The 12,559-nt window shown below is 42.7% G+C and overlaps 1 protein-coding gene across 1 annotated transcript in view; it reads left to right on the top strand.

The window, feature by feature from the left end:
- TRPC5 (transient receptor potential cation channel subfamily C member 5) overlaps positions 1 to 12,559 on the top strand; it is an 89,444-nt gene that overhangs the window by 51,496 nt on the left and 25,389 nt on the right. The window contains exons 4-5 of the mRNA XM_071757605.1: positions 6,779 to 7,115; positions 10,264 to 10,403. Coding sequence (XP_071613706.1) covers positions 6,779 to 7,115; positions 10,264 to 10,403 — 477 coding nt within the window. The remainder of the gene's footprint in view (positions 1 to 6,778; positions 7,116 to 10,263; positions 10,404 to 12,559) is intronic.

Below are 12,559 nucleotides of genomic sequence, written 5' to 3'. Positions count from 1 at the left end.
CGTGTCTGTTGCTTTGTAAACAGTGTTAGGAAACTCTCTAGAGGACAGAACTGAGATTCTAATCCTTTCACACCTCTTATGTGAACATCAGGTCCAGCACCTGGATCCAGATGAGCCATTCATGTGCCCATGCTTGAGAACACAGTTACCTCATAGGAAAAAAGGGAAGTGAGATGGATAGCTTAATAACAACCACTCCCAAACTGGGATCCTGTGCAGAGTGGCATTTAAAAGCTGTGACTGCAGGTTTTGTGTTCTTATTCTTTACCTACAACCCCCAGCTGGCTGAGCAAACATCCTTCAGCAAAGAGCATGCCCACCCCTCCATGCAGTGCTGGTACAAGAAGCAGAGGTAGTTTTTAGAGCTTCCAAAAATGTGACCAGTGGTGTTTATGTTATGCTGGTCTGTTCTTTCCTGGATGTTGGAGTCAATCTACTCATTCAGGAGAATGTGAGGTAGAAAGAAAAACCAAAATTAAATACTTCCAGCATAGATATTTCTCAGGTCAAAAAGGAAGCAAATATAAGGTATTTTTAGAACCTTTTGTCACCACTAATAGGGTAAAGCAGGTATGTATTTTAAAATACTTTTGAATGACTTTTAAAATTCTCATGTTTGCTTTACTTATCACTTGTTTAATGTAAATGTTAGAAATTCACTGGGGAGAATAAGCCCAGTCTTTTACTTAAAAGTCAATACCTTCTCCACATCACCTGAAGCCTGTGAGAGCTTCAACTATTCCATTCCAAGATCTGTAACTCTTCAGGTGCTGCCCACAAGAGGCCTTTGGAAACTCTGCAGGGTTTGTCTTGCAACACTTTTTATCCTGAGTGTTTGTTCAGTGCTTCTGTAGGATGTGTCTGCTCCAGCTCTTGGTTGGTGTGGTGTGAATTAACTGAGCATCTCTCTTGGGTCAGTGGTTCCTGTTCAGCACTCACTTGTACCACCACACTCTGCCTTTGGAAACCCAGCCAGGCCTACATAAGCTTTGCAGCAGAACTGTATCCTGAAGTGTTAGCTGAAATACTTCCTCCAGGAATTTACTCACCAGCTGTCCCTCTGCTCTCTGCTAAAATAAATGCTGAAAAGTTTTGCTTGGGGCTGGACTCCTGCTCAGGGTGTGACCCAGAAGAACCACATTCTGGTGGGGTGTTTGCCAGCAGAGCTTGGCCTCCTGAAGCACCTTTGAGCAGCTTGCTCTTCCTCAGCTGCAGAGTGTGTGCCTGCACTTAAATCTTACTGACCCAGGCCATGGACACAAACCTAGAGCTAAACACAGGATGGATTTAATTTCAAGCTTAAATATTTTGTTAATTCCTCTTCCATGGGGAGGTACTGAGGATCTGCAAGCCCGTGCTTTTATCCTAGAATATGTGGGACCTGTTTTATTTTAATATTTGAACTAATCCAACATACATTTGTGAAAACTGTGATTTTTAATGGAACTGTAGCAGGCTGTAAGAGTCTTTTGCCAGCATTCACATCACTGATGAACTTCCAGTTGCTGCTGCTTAAGCTGAATTCATGCCTGCTACCATCAAGACATGTGATGGAAAGGAGACCTTTAGTTAAGATTCATGTGTCATCATCCTTTAAAATATTTTAAGAGCAGTTGAGACAAAATTTGGTATCATTTGAGGCCATGTGTTCATCTGTGCAGGATCTGGAATTTGGTTTATTTACCAGCAGAGAGACCAGTTTGGGTAGCACCTGCTTTTCCTGAGGGACTCTTCCAGCTCAGCTAGAGATCTTCTCAGTGACAGGAAGAGCTGCCATATGGATTTGCATCAGTGCAACAGGCATGTGAGAAGCAGGTGTGGTTTTGGTAGGATATTCATCTTAGATTTTCCTGAGAAGACAAAGCCTGTGATTTGTTGGAAGTGGTTGGTGAGGAAGGTAGCATTGTAGTCCCTTTTCCCAGAGTTCCAGTCTCCCCTCCAACTTCTTCATCTCATTTCTTCCTTTTTTTTCCCTCCTGTTGCAGAAAGTAGTAATTAACAGGATGAACAACCATTAGGTGTTTACCCTCTGCAGCTCACACTTCAGCAGCAGAATGTAAATAACTTTGCAGCCACTAACAGGGTTGAACTTTAAAAAGAAATGTGTGACAAAAGAGGATTTTCTTACTGCCCACTGGAATTCTGCTTTAAGAACAAGCAAACTGATACCACAACCACCACCTTGCCTTTCTTCCTCAGAAGCTCCTGCCCTTGGCTGGCAGTGAAGACACACTGCACTCTCTCTTGCCCTGGAAGGATGGTCTGTGTGCTGCTTAAGTTTTTTGCTGAAGTATCTGCAGGATTTGGGAATTCAGGAAAAAAATGGATTTTAAAAGTACCACTGCAAGGTGGGACAGGGCTTTCTGGTGGCATTGGTAGAACGGGATTCAGAGGAAATCCACCTTCTTCTCAGAGCTAGCAAAGATACATCCTTGCACTTCTCCATCAGACACTGCAGTTGCCTGATTGGCACACAGGCTGCAAAATCTAGCAGGGTTTCTGTGAAAATCTGCTTTTACAAAGCTAAAATAGCTTTAATTGCAGAGGGCAGCAGCCTATGCTAACACCCTGCAACACAGTAACCTTGCAGATACTCAGCTGCTGAGTGATCCAGTGCTGGGGCTGAGCTCTAACCTATGGAAATGAGTGTCAGGCAGGGGAACGAAAGTTAATTTCATGGCTCCCATGGCACATTTGGCTCTCAGTGGTAACCTCACTGGGAGCTGATGTAGCTGACTGATAAAACTCAGTCCTGCTTATTAACACAGGGCTCTGCAGTTATAAATTAGTGCTTATTCATCTATGAAGAGCATTCACCATCCGCAGCGAGAGGACAGAAAAGAACTCCAACAAATTCCAAACAGAAGAGCCTGTTGGCAGCCTTCATGATAATCAGAATAAATGCAGAAGAGTTCCTGTGCTCAGCCCCTGTGATGTCTATCAGGGAGCTATTTCACTTGCCAGCCCATCTGTGTCTGATCCTGAATTACTTCTGACCATGGGAGATAAGGGATTTCCCCATAGATAAAGGGAGAGGGGTGGGACATCATCTCTGGGTTTGATATTTGTATTAATGGCACAGCATGCAGAATGCATTTAATTCCCAAGCTGTAGAATTTAGGTGACATAAAAATATCAGTAAAGATTAAATATTAAGAAAAAGATACTCCATCCAGCAGCTGCTTTTTTTTTTTTTTTTTTTTCCCCTGAAAAATTTTCCCCTTGGTAGAGCATCAGATGACAATGAGTGTGATAAACATTGAAAATTAAATTCTCTAATAGCACAATCCAGCTGCAAGCCAAATGTTACACAAAAATTCTGGCAAGACTGAAAGAAGAAAGAGAGAACTTAAAAGACTTTGTATTGCAGTAGTTTCCCCCCCATCAGAGTGCTTCCCAACTATGACTGAAGTTGCTGAGCTCACTTCTTGGAAAGGCAAAGATATTTATCCCTGTTTTCTGAAGCCAGGAGAGTGAGCAGCTTGTACACAGTGGTGGTGTCCTCACGAGGAGCTACTCATCTCCTATTCATTAAGTGAACTCCATCTTCACCTAGGGACAGGTTCTGCTCAACAGGCACTGGAAAAGGAGCTTTCCTCCTCCAGGAATACATCTCCAGGCTTTGTCCAGAGGTAGGGACAAGCCTGGGAGAAGTGATGCCAGCACAGCACTGCCACAGGCTTTGTAGCATTGAATGTTTAGATCATGTGTTGGCCAAATTGAGTCCAAATGCCACCTTTAGGAAGCATTTCTTGTCATTGGGCTGTCAGAACCTTCTCCATCATGTCTCTGGGATGATGGCTCCATTTGTAATGGAGATTGGAGGCTATGATAGTGCAGCAATCCTTGGAAAAAAAATATCTCAATACTGTGCTTGTTCTGTATTGGAGAAGCACAGTGTTTGCAAGTCATATGCTCATCTTCTTACACAAATAGAGAGCTTCTGGTACAGTACATCTGTCTCTGATTCTGGACCATCTACAAAACTGGGACAATATGCAGTTTATTAAATAATCATGATCTCTCCTTTTCACTGTGCAGAAACTTTAACTGATACCAAATCCTGTCACATACAGTATGTTTCTGTGAAATGATAAAAGACTCAGGATATACACATGCTCTGTTTCTATCCATGGCAAATGAAAGGCTTTGCAAAAAGATAAAAAAACACATTTGGGACTCTACTTATGTGAAAATTGAGCTTGTACTCAGGAAACACCTTGGCATAAGTAGTACTGGGGAAGTCAGCGTGCTTTGCCTGATCTCAGTTCTATTTGCACAGTAGAAATAAAATTGTTCCCTTAACTTCCTGAAGAAATTTGGAATTATGGAAGATAACTAAAGTTCCATGATATTATTACCATTCCAGGCAACTTCACACCTAGGAGGGCTAAAGCTGAGCTTTTTCTTGGTTTGCTATTTGATGTGCATTGATTTAGCAGTATGAATCCTAGACAATCTGTATGAGTTGAGCATTCAGTGATGCAGTCTGGTCAATGAATTCAAAGGTTTAGTTGAGGTAACAACACCCAGAAACAAAAATGAGGCTGACATTCACAGGACTCCTTAGGGGAAATAGCTCATTGCTGTATTTTTTCAAATTAACCCACAGTTACTGAAAAGCAATTGGTTCTTTGGGCAGAACAGTGAGGGCTTGGTTGACTTCTCTGTCATAATTCAGAATTCCACTGTTTCTGCACGATGGAAATTTTGTGAAGTGCTTAGCCTTACCTTTAATAAAGACAGCACTTGATGGTTTGTGACATTAAGGAGACTTTCTTTGTGCTTAAATTTCCCTTAGGTCATATTCAGTGAAGCTGGGATGGGCTTGATTGGAAAATTTAATGGCTTTTTCCATTTGCATTCCCTTTTGCCAAGCTTGTCTTTAAAGCTGCTCTTTCATGATGTGTGAATTTATCTTCATTTGAAGAACTAACATCAGATACAACACAGAAAGCAGATTTTAGAAATGAGCTATTAGGCAGAGAAGAGGCACTTTTAAGATGCTTGCAAGTTGCACAGCAACCAGAGGAACATACAGTCATTTGATTTCTCAAATGACTCTGACTTGGACTCAAGGGAAAAACAGTTTCTTTCTCCCCCTAGAGCTTTCTATCATATGTGATAAAGAGAAAATGTGCTTATATGTTTTCACCATCAAAAAAAAAAAGCAAAAAGCTCAAGGAAACAGCAGCATCTATTACCATGTGAATTGCCACAGAACACATCCAGTCACAAGCTCCTGTTTGTGATCTTAAATGAGAAACTACAGCAGGGTAACCTTCTGTTCCTGCCAGCTTTTAGCCATGAGGTGCTGACCCTTCTGAAATCAGAGATTAAAATCCAACCAACCAAACAACAATTGATGCTCGATGGGGTGGTTTTTTTGTGTTTCTGTAGAATTGTTTGTTGTTTTTTTTTTTTTCATCCCTGTCCCCAGGCTTGGAGTTTTACAATAACATTTTCTGATAGTTACAGGCAGCAGGTCTTTGGTTTTTCTGGAGATCAGCACTGTATCAGCTGTCATCCAGTTTCTGCTGCATCCATGTGCAGGTTGATTCCAAATCAAATATGTTTTCAATTTTCTTTTCTGATGCCCTCTGGAGCACTGTGTCACTCGTAGGTTAGATGCAGCAGTTTGTGGTTATTACATTAGTGACACAAACATTCAGCTTCATAAATTGCAGATATTCCTTTTGGAGATCTTATTTTCAATACTAATTTTTCCTAGTTCATGTATTTGAGCTTCCCAGTCTAAAAATGGTCTGATTCCACTACAGACAGCCTGATAGAGCATATAAAATACATCCAAAAAAATCTAAAAATACCTGCAGAAATTAATGACTTTAGCAACTGGTTTTTCCTTTTGCTGTAGCTTAGGGCAGTCATTTTGAGCATGACAGGGGTAGTGCTCTGTTTGTGTAGAGCACTCTGAGTTGAAATTCCAAAGGCTGTGAGGTATTAGAAGAGTCTGAACTAGCTGCAACCTGAGCATGTGTGGCAGGGAGTCACTGAGGTGCAATAAATCTCCATCATAACACTGGTTTTTTTACAGAGTGAAAGTCAAACTTTCAAGTGTCACTTTTGGTGCTGTGATCAAACATTTCTTTTTGCCTCTGCCTAATCTCTTACATTTTCCAGCTGCTCTCTTCCTTGATCAGCAGGCAGGTTTACAAATGTGCTGTCCTGCTTCCCAGCAGATGTCACCTGGCTGAACTTCACACCACTGCACACTGTCTGATGCCCAGCCCAACCCACACACACACACAGTGCTCTCCTTGCACAACACCACATGCAGCACCCCACACCCTCCTGGAGGTCTTCTCTCTGTCACACACACACAATCTCTGAGCTTTACACCTTTTCCCCCCTGTCTAATCTTTTAGTCACTTCTGAAAGATGCTCAAAGTGGGTTTTCTGAGGCAGTCAAAACCTGAATCGTTCTGTAAAGAAACGTGCTGAAAGAGAAACACAGGGGCAGGGAAAAAGCTTGTAGTAATTTTTGTTGTATCACTTTTGCTTGAGGCTTCATGTGTGCTGAGTGACTGATCTACATATGGATGCTTCAACTAGAAAACAACTCATAGAATATATCTCAAATCATATGTAGAAAAGTAAGAGCAAAATCTCCCTCCTTTCTTCCTTCTGTCTCCAAAACACGCTTCTCATGGTTTTAAGCCCCAAACTTAATATGAGGGTCTGTGTGGGCTCTAACACGTGAAGAGGGGTGCACATGAAGTCAGTAATAATCTTTCTTTTCTTTTTTTTATCTCCTCAGTTTGTTGCTCAGCCCAACTGCCAGCAGCTTCTAGCAACACTTTGGTACGATGGCTTTCCAGGATGGAGGCGGAAACACTGGGTAGTCAAACTCTTGACCTGTGTCACCATTGGACTGCTATTTCCTGTGCTCTCCGTGGCATACCTGATTGCACCCAAGAGCAGGCTGGGACTGTTCATTAAAAAGCCATTTATAAAATTTATTTGCCACACTGGCTCTTACCTAACCTTCCTCTTCATGCTCCTGCTGGCGTCGCAGCACATCGTCAGGACTGACCTTCACATGCAGGGACCACCTCCCACCATCGTGGAGTGGATGATCCTGCCCTGGGTTCTAGGTAAATCAGAAACACACAGACACAAAAAAAAACCCCACAGTCACCCATGGCAACTGTGTGGAGACTCATTCCTGATCTCAGCATCCTCAGTGTGTAAAGAGATTTGGCAGTTTCAGTAACTGCGTGAAACAGCTGCGCTCCTTCTGGAACAACAGATCCTGTTGGCCCAGGGCTCTTCTGCTCTTCCTCTTGCCATCTGACATGCCTTCAGACATGACCCTGAGTACACCACAGCAGGCACTGCTCTCTCCTGGCCTCCCCCGTGCTCTGTGCAAGGGAGGGGGTTAGGAATGAGCTCCTGGGACATGCCAGGAACACAGTGTCAGTTCTCATGCTGGCTTTGTTCTGCCAGCTGGTACGTGGCACAGAGCTCATCTCTGATCTGCTCCCACAGTCAGTGTGTGGCTACCAACCTGCTGACTCCTGGCCTCCCAGATGAAGCCTCATGGGAAGGCAGAAAAGGGAGGAAAAACCTCACTCTGCTGTGTGGCTCTGGGCTGGTAAACACCAAGCAAACCAACAACGAGCACTTTAAAACAAGCAGGAGAAGGAGGGGTTGTTTGGTATCAGAAAGTTAAATGTGAGGCTCTTATTTTGCTCAGAGAAGAAAAGGAGGTGTCCATGTTCTCCAGGGCAGGATGTGCAGGTAGTGAGATGGGATGGGAGAAAGCAGAGTAAGACCCTGAGGGAGAAGAGCAGAGGAGCACAGTTGGATATAATTTTTGATGAGAGTGAAGTATTTACTCTTTCAAACTGAGCTCCAAGACAACAGTGAGTGAAAAACCTGTGGCCTCCACTAGAAGCATGATCTGTCCTCTAATGAAGCTGCCATCTCCCTTGCTGTGCCATTAACATGGAGCACCTCCTGGGAGCCTGCTCCTGGACAATGGTTTCCACACCTCCTGTAGCCTTTCTCCATACAGCCCAGTGCAGTGCAAAACCCCAGAGGTCAGGTAACAGGGAACTGTGACTGTCAAGCAGGTGCCAGCAGCCTGGAAAACCATGCTGGTGCTTTCTGAGGACACCTCTCACAGACCTCAATCTCTGGAGCTTTCCTTACAGCTCCTCAAGGCTTCTCACAGCTCCACTTCTGTTTTCCTGTGCCTGCTGGCTCCCCTCTCCTCCTCAGTTTTGTGGTGGCTCTGGCTCAGACTGGTTCTGTGCTGAGCAAACCCAGCTGTTCCCCATGCCAAACCTAAAACTGATGATGGAAAAGGGGGAAAGAAAAATCAGAGCTGCAGATGTTCACAAATCACTTTCCCTCGTGACCCAGGGCACTTTGCTCCTTGCAAACTTAAAAATGGCAACTCAAGCTTTGTTGTCTTATTAAACTGATTTATGGCCCTGAAATATTCACATTGGTAAGAATTTCAGAATCAGCTGAGGATGTTAAATGTCTTTCCTGAGCTTAGGTGATCTCTTCACTTTATCCTTAACTTCATGGTTAAAATTGAAGGAACTGGTAAGTAAAATTGATTTCAGCAAAATTGATTTGCAGATGAAAGAAGGGTAATCCATAAACAAACCCTTTTCAGAATCACCTTGTACAGCTGTCTGCTCCTGGTTTTTATTTCCTTTGTTTTGGATTAATAGAGATATTGTGAAACTGTTAAATGGAGAAATTAGAAGTCTCACCAGACTAAAGGTTATTATTTAAGAAATATTTTCCACTATAAGAGGAGAGAGAGAGCAGGCACTCACAGCATTGATGTAACTATAGTAACCAGCAATGATAACTCACCATAAATACAGTGTATGAGTTCCTCAACAGGCTGCTTGCCATGGATTTATCTCATTTTACGTTTCTGTGCCCATGCAAAGGTTTGGAGGCAGCTGTAACAAAATTACCTCCTTGGCCTTGACATTATGTTTGCCAGACCACTGACCTGCTGGCAGGCAGCTGAAGAGCTAGAATTGGTATTTGGGTGTTTGCAGGAGTTCATTTTGGCATTATCTGCTCTTCAGATCCAACCTTCAGGTCCTAAAACTTGAGTTGCAAGAAGCATTTCAGTGACCACTGAAATGTGGTGAGGGGTGGGGAGCAATGTGGGTACCTACATTGGTAATGCAGCTGGAGGTGTATTTTGTGGTGGGTTTTTTTTTTTTTTTCCTTTTCACACATGTTTCAGGTTTTCATTCAAGGATAATGTTGTAAACTGGGTAATTCAAAGTATCTGGGGGCTCTAAAGACAGGCTTAGAAGCATGTGGGTAATGAAGGAGCCTGGCTGCCATTTGCTTTTTAGTGAGACTCAAAAAGCTCTCAAAAATACTTAAGCAGTTCTACAATGAAGGGCATACAAGTTACTTAAAATCAGAATTGTATGCCAGGTGAATTTAGCAGTCTGGTAATGAACTTCAGAAGCTGCCTCTCACCCTTCCTGCTGCAAGGGGTTAAAGTGAAGGTTAGCAAGTGGCACAAATTACCAGAAGGCATTTCAGAATGGAGATGATGGGCTCTGGCCATCTCAGGAACAAATATTTGCCTGACAGAGCCCATAGCCATAGCTGACATTAGGTGAGTCACTGCTGAGGGATGGGATGCCAGGCTGCAGTGCTCTTTGTCATGCTGAGTCTTGCCTTTTTGTCACAGATAGTCCCTGTGGGGACAGTGGCTGAGCACAAGGAATGAGTTCACTTCTTCCTTCTTTGGTGTGATATTTCCTGGTCAGGGAGGAAATGTCCTGGTGTGCAGAAGCTGGTTCTACTGTTGCATGTTCTGCAGAGGAAGCCAAGAAAAATCAGTACTGGCCACCTGAGCAAGGAGTAACTTAGAGTTTCTGTGAGAGCAGACAATCTATTAGAAACTATACCAAATGCAGTTGCTTAACTAGGGTATTCCTGGACAACAGAATTCATCCAGGACAGTCTACTCCTTATAATTAACAAATGTTTCAAGCAGTCTCCTTGTGCCTGTATCTGGAGCCCTGGACAGGAAACCCAGGTCTCTTTCTTATCTCCTTAGACTACATTCCCCACAGAGTTGTAAAACTCATTATCAGCAGTATCATACTTTGTAGAAGACAGGAGGGATGAGACATTTTTTCCAAGCTGTAAATTTAGAATTGTCTCTCATTACATCACTCTGTGCAGTGCTTTTAATGGCAAATAATACTTCATCATGACACTGAACTCTCCTTCTTTCTACAGGTTTTATCTGGGGAGAAATCAAGGAAATGTGGGATGGTGGATTCAATGAGTATGTACATGACTGGTGGAATCTGATGGACTTTGCAATGAACTCCCTCTATCTTGCAACCATCTCCCTTAAAATTGTTGCCTACGTCAAGGTACAGTAACTTGGGAGGGAGAATTTGTAACTTGCTTGTGAGAACTGTAGCACAATGTAGAAACTGTCAAAATCAAAATTATAATCAAAGAGAACAGCTGCTTTTCAGGCAGTGCAGTTTTAAAAACTCACCTGGAAAGGTTATTGATGTGTTTGGAGAATTACTGTCCTCCTCATCCTGACTCCTTGAATAAGACTGAAGAAAATTGCTTGGGCATTGGGTAGAAGTTTCCCCCCTTGCTGTCTGCTTTGTAGCTCTCAGTTGCCAAAGATACATTTTCTTTTCCATACTGACACTGGATCTCTCTCATCAAAGTTAGACATAGTGAAAACATGATTTTTAAATAAAATAGTAAAGTAAAAGCAAGAATAGGGTTCCCTGAAAACAGCCAGGATTTATAATCTGTAGTCTTACAGATCTGTAGATACTAATCAGAAATTTGAAAAGTCTCCTAAAAAAAAGCAAGCCTGCTGGTAGGGACTCTTCCATCTGCAGTCAGCTTATCCTCTTCAATAAACAGTTCTAAGCTACAGGTGAGGAGATGACAAAGGAGCTTTAACAGCATGTAGATTGTTGACTGTCATGTTCCATTTCTGGTGAGAATGCATGGCAGAGCTTGTCCTCAAAAGCACCTTCCAGGTTCAGAAGCAGCTGATGCTTCCCAACTTAGTGTGTGCTCATGTTTTGAAGCCAGGGGATGGCCTGAAGCACTTTCCTTCTGTCTCTTTTTCAAAGACAAGAGACAAACAGCCTTCTGCAAACCTCCTTATGCAGGGGCTCACTTTGACTGCAGCTGGGGCTGTGTGTTTGGCTCGATGCTTTTCTTGGTATGAGCCAGCAGTGACCTCTACATTTCATGTAATTACAGAGGTGTAGAGCAAGTAACTGGGGTCTGCTCCTTGGCCACTTGGGTGCTTGCTCCTTTTGCAGTGCTGCTGGGTTGGTTTTGCCCTGGCAGAAGGGCACTGCCTCTTTTAGCCCAGATCTCAGCTCCCAGGACAAGCACTTCCCCAGCCTTGTTCATCCTTGCACATATTCAGGCAGAGAGGAAAAGATAAAATTTCACAATTGACTCAAAACTGACAAAGCTCTTGCAAAAATCTCTTTAGCAAGCAGTCCTGCTACGGGGCTGTTTGAAAATCCAGAAAGCTGCAGAGTGCTGAGTTGGTTTTTCAAAGGGAAAAGATTTAAGAGAGTTGCTGCTCCCCAAAGAGGCAGCTCTGTAACAGCATCAAAGCAGGAACAGATTACATCTTTTTTTCTAAGATTCAGAACCAGTGAGGAAATTACTGACTTGAAAGGTTGGTCTTTAAACCATAAGCAATACAAAAAAAAACCCATGCTGGAAATTGTAAGATTCATGAACATATCTTTAAATGTTAACAATCTTGTTCTTTCTCACATGCCATCTCCTAGAAGAGCTCTGCATCCACACATTTAGACAGTCACATACTGAGGTTTAAACTCACAGCCAAACCCTGTGTATGAAGGAAGTGCAGCTTTGTTTATACACTAAGAGCTACAGACACTTCCAGGCTCAAAACACAAAGACCTCCATGGAAGTCTTACAGGAATAGATCTGTTTCAGTACAGATCAAACCCACTTGGATTAAACCTGGCTGATCTAAGGCCTGCTTCAGACAATTCTGAGAGGTGCATCAAATCTTATCTAGGAGTAGCTGTGAAGCAGCACACTCAGAGTTCAGCTTCTGACCTCTGTCACTTTGAGGTTCAGAGTGCTCTGAAATGTGAGGATTGATGACGTTGATAATGACTTCAAAACCTTTTGCCACATGACTTGGAAAGGTTTTCATTATTTATAGAACAGCCCAAGCTGGAAGAGGCTGGTTGGTGTATAAGCCAGTATGCCATATTCTAACACTTCTTAGAACTTCAAAGGATTACATGGACATTTAACTTTCTGCCAAGTATCAGAAAAATAAATTGCATTCTGACACTAATGTTTTCCATCTTTGTTTTTACATGGAGACTTTTTTTTTTTCCCTTGGACTGTTTCCAAGACCTGGCCCTCACATTGCCCAATACCAGTGAAATCTTGAGGCCAATTATAGGGTAAAAATACTTTTGAAACAGTTTTCATTTGTTGCACTGAATTATCACATAATGAGGAAGGGTAATGTGACTGCCTGGTATAC

Source organism: Heliangelus exortis, chromosome 14 (genome assembly GCF_036169615.1).
Source record: "Heliangelus exortis chromosome 14, bHelExo1.hap1, whole genome shotgun sequence".
In the NCBI taxonomy this organism is placed as follows: Eukaryota; Metazoa; Chordata; class Aves; order Apodiformes; family Trochilidae; genus Heliangelus; species Heliangelus exortis.
The sequence above is the reverse complement of the archived record's forward strand: the minus strand, read 5'-3'. Positions and strand labels throughout refer to the sequence as shown.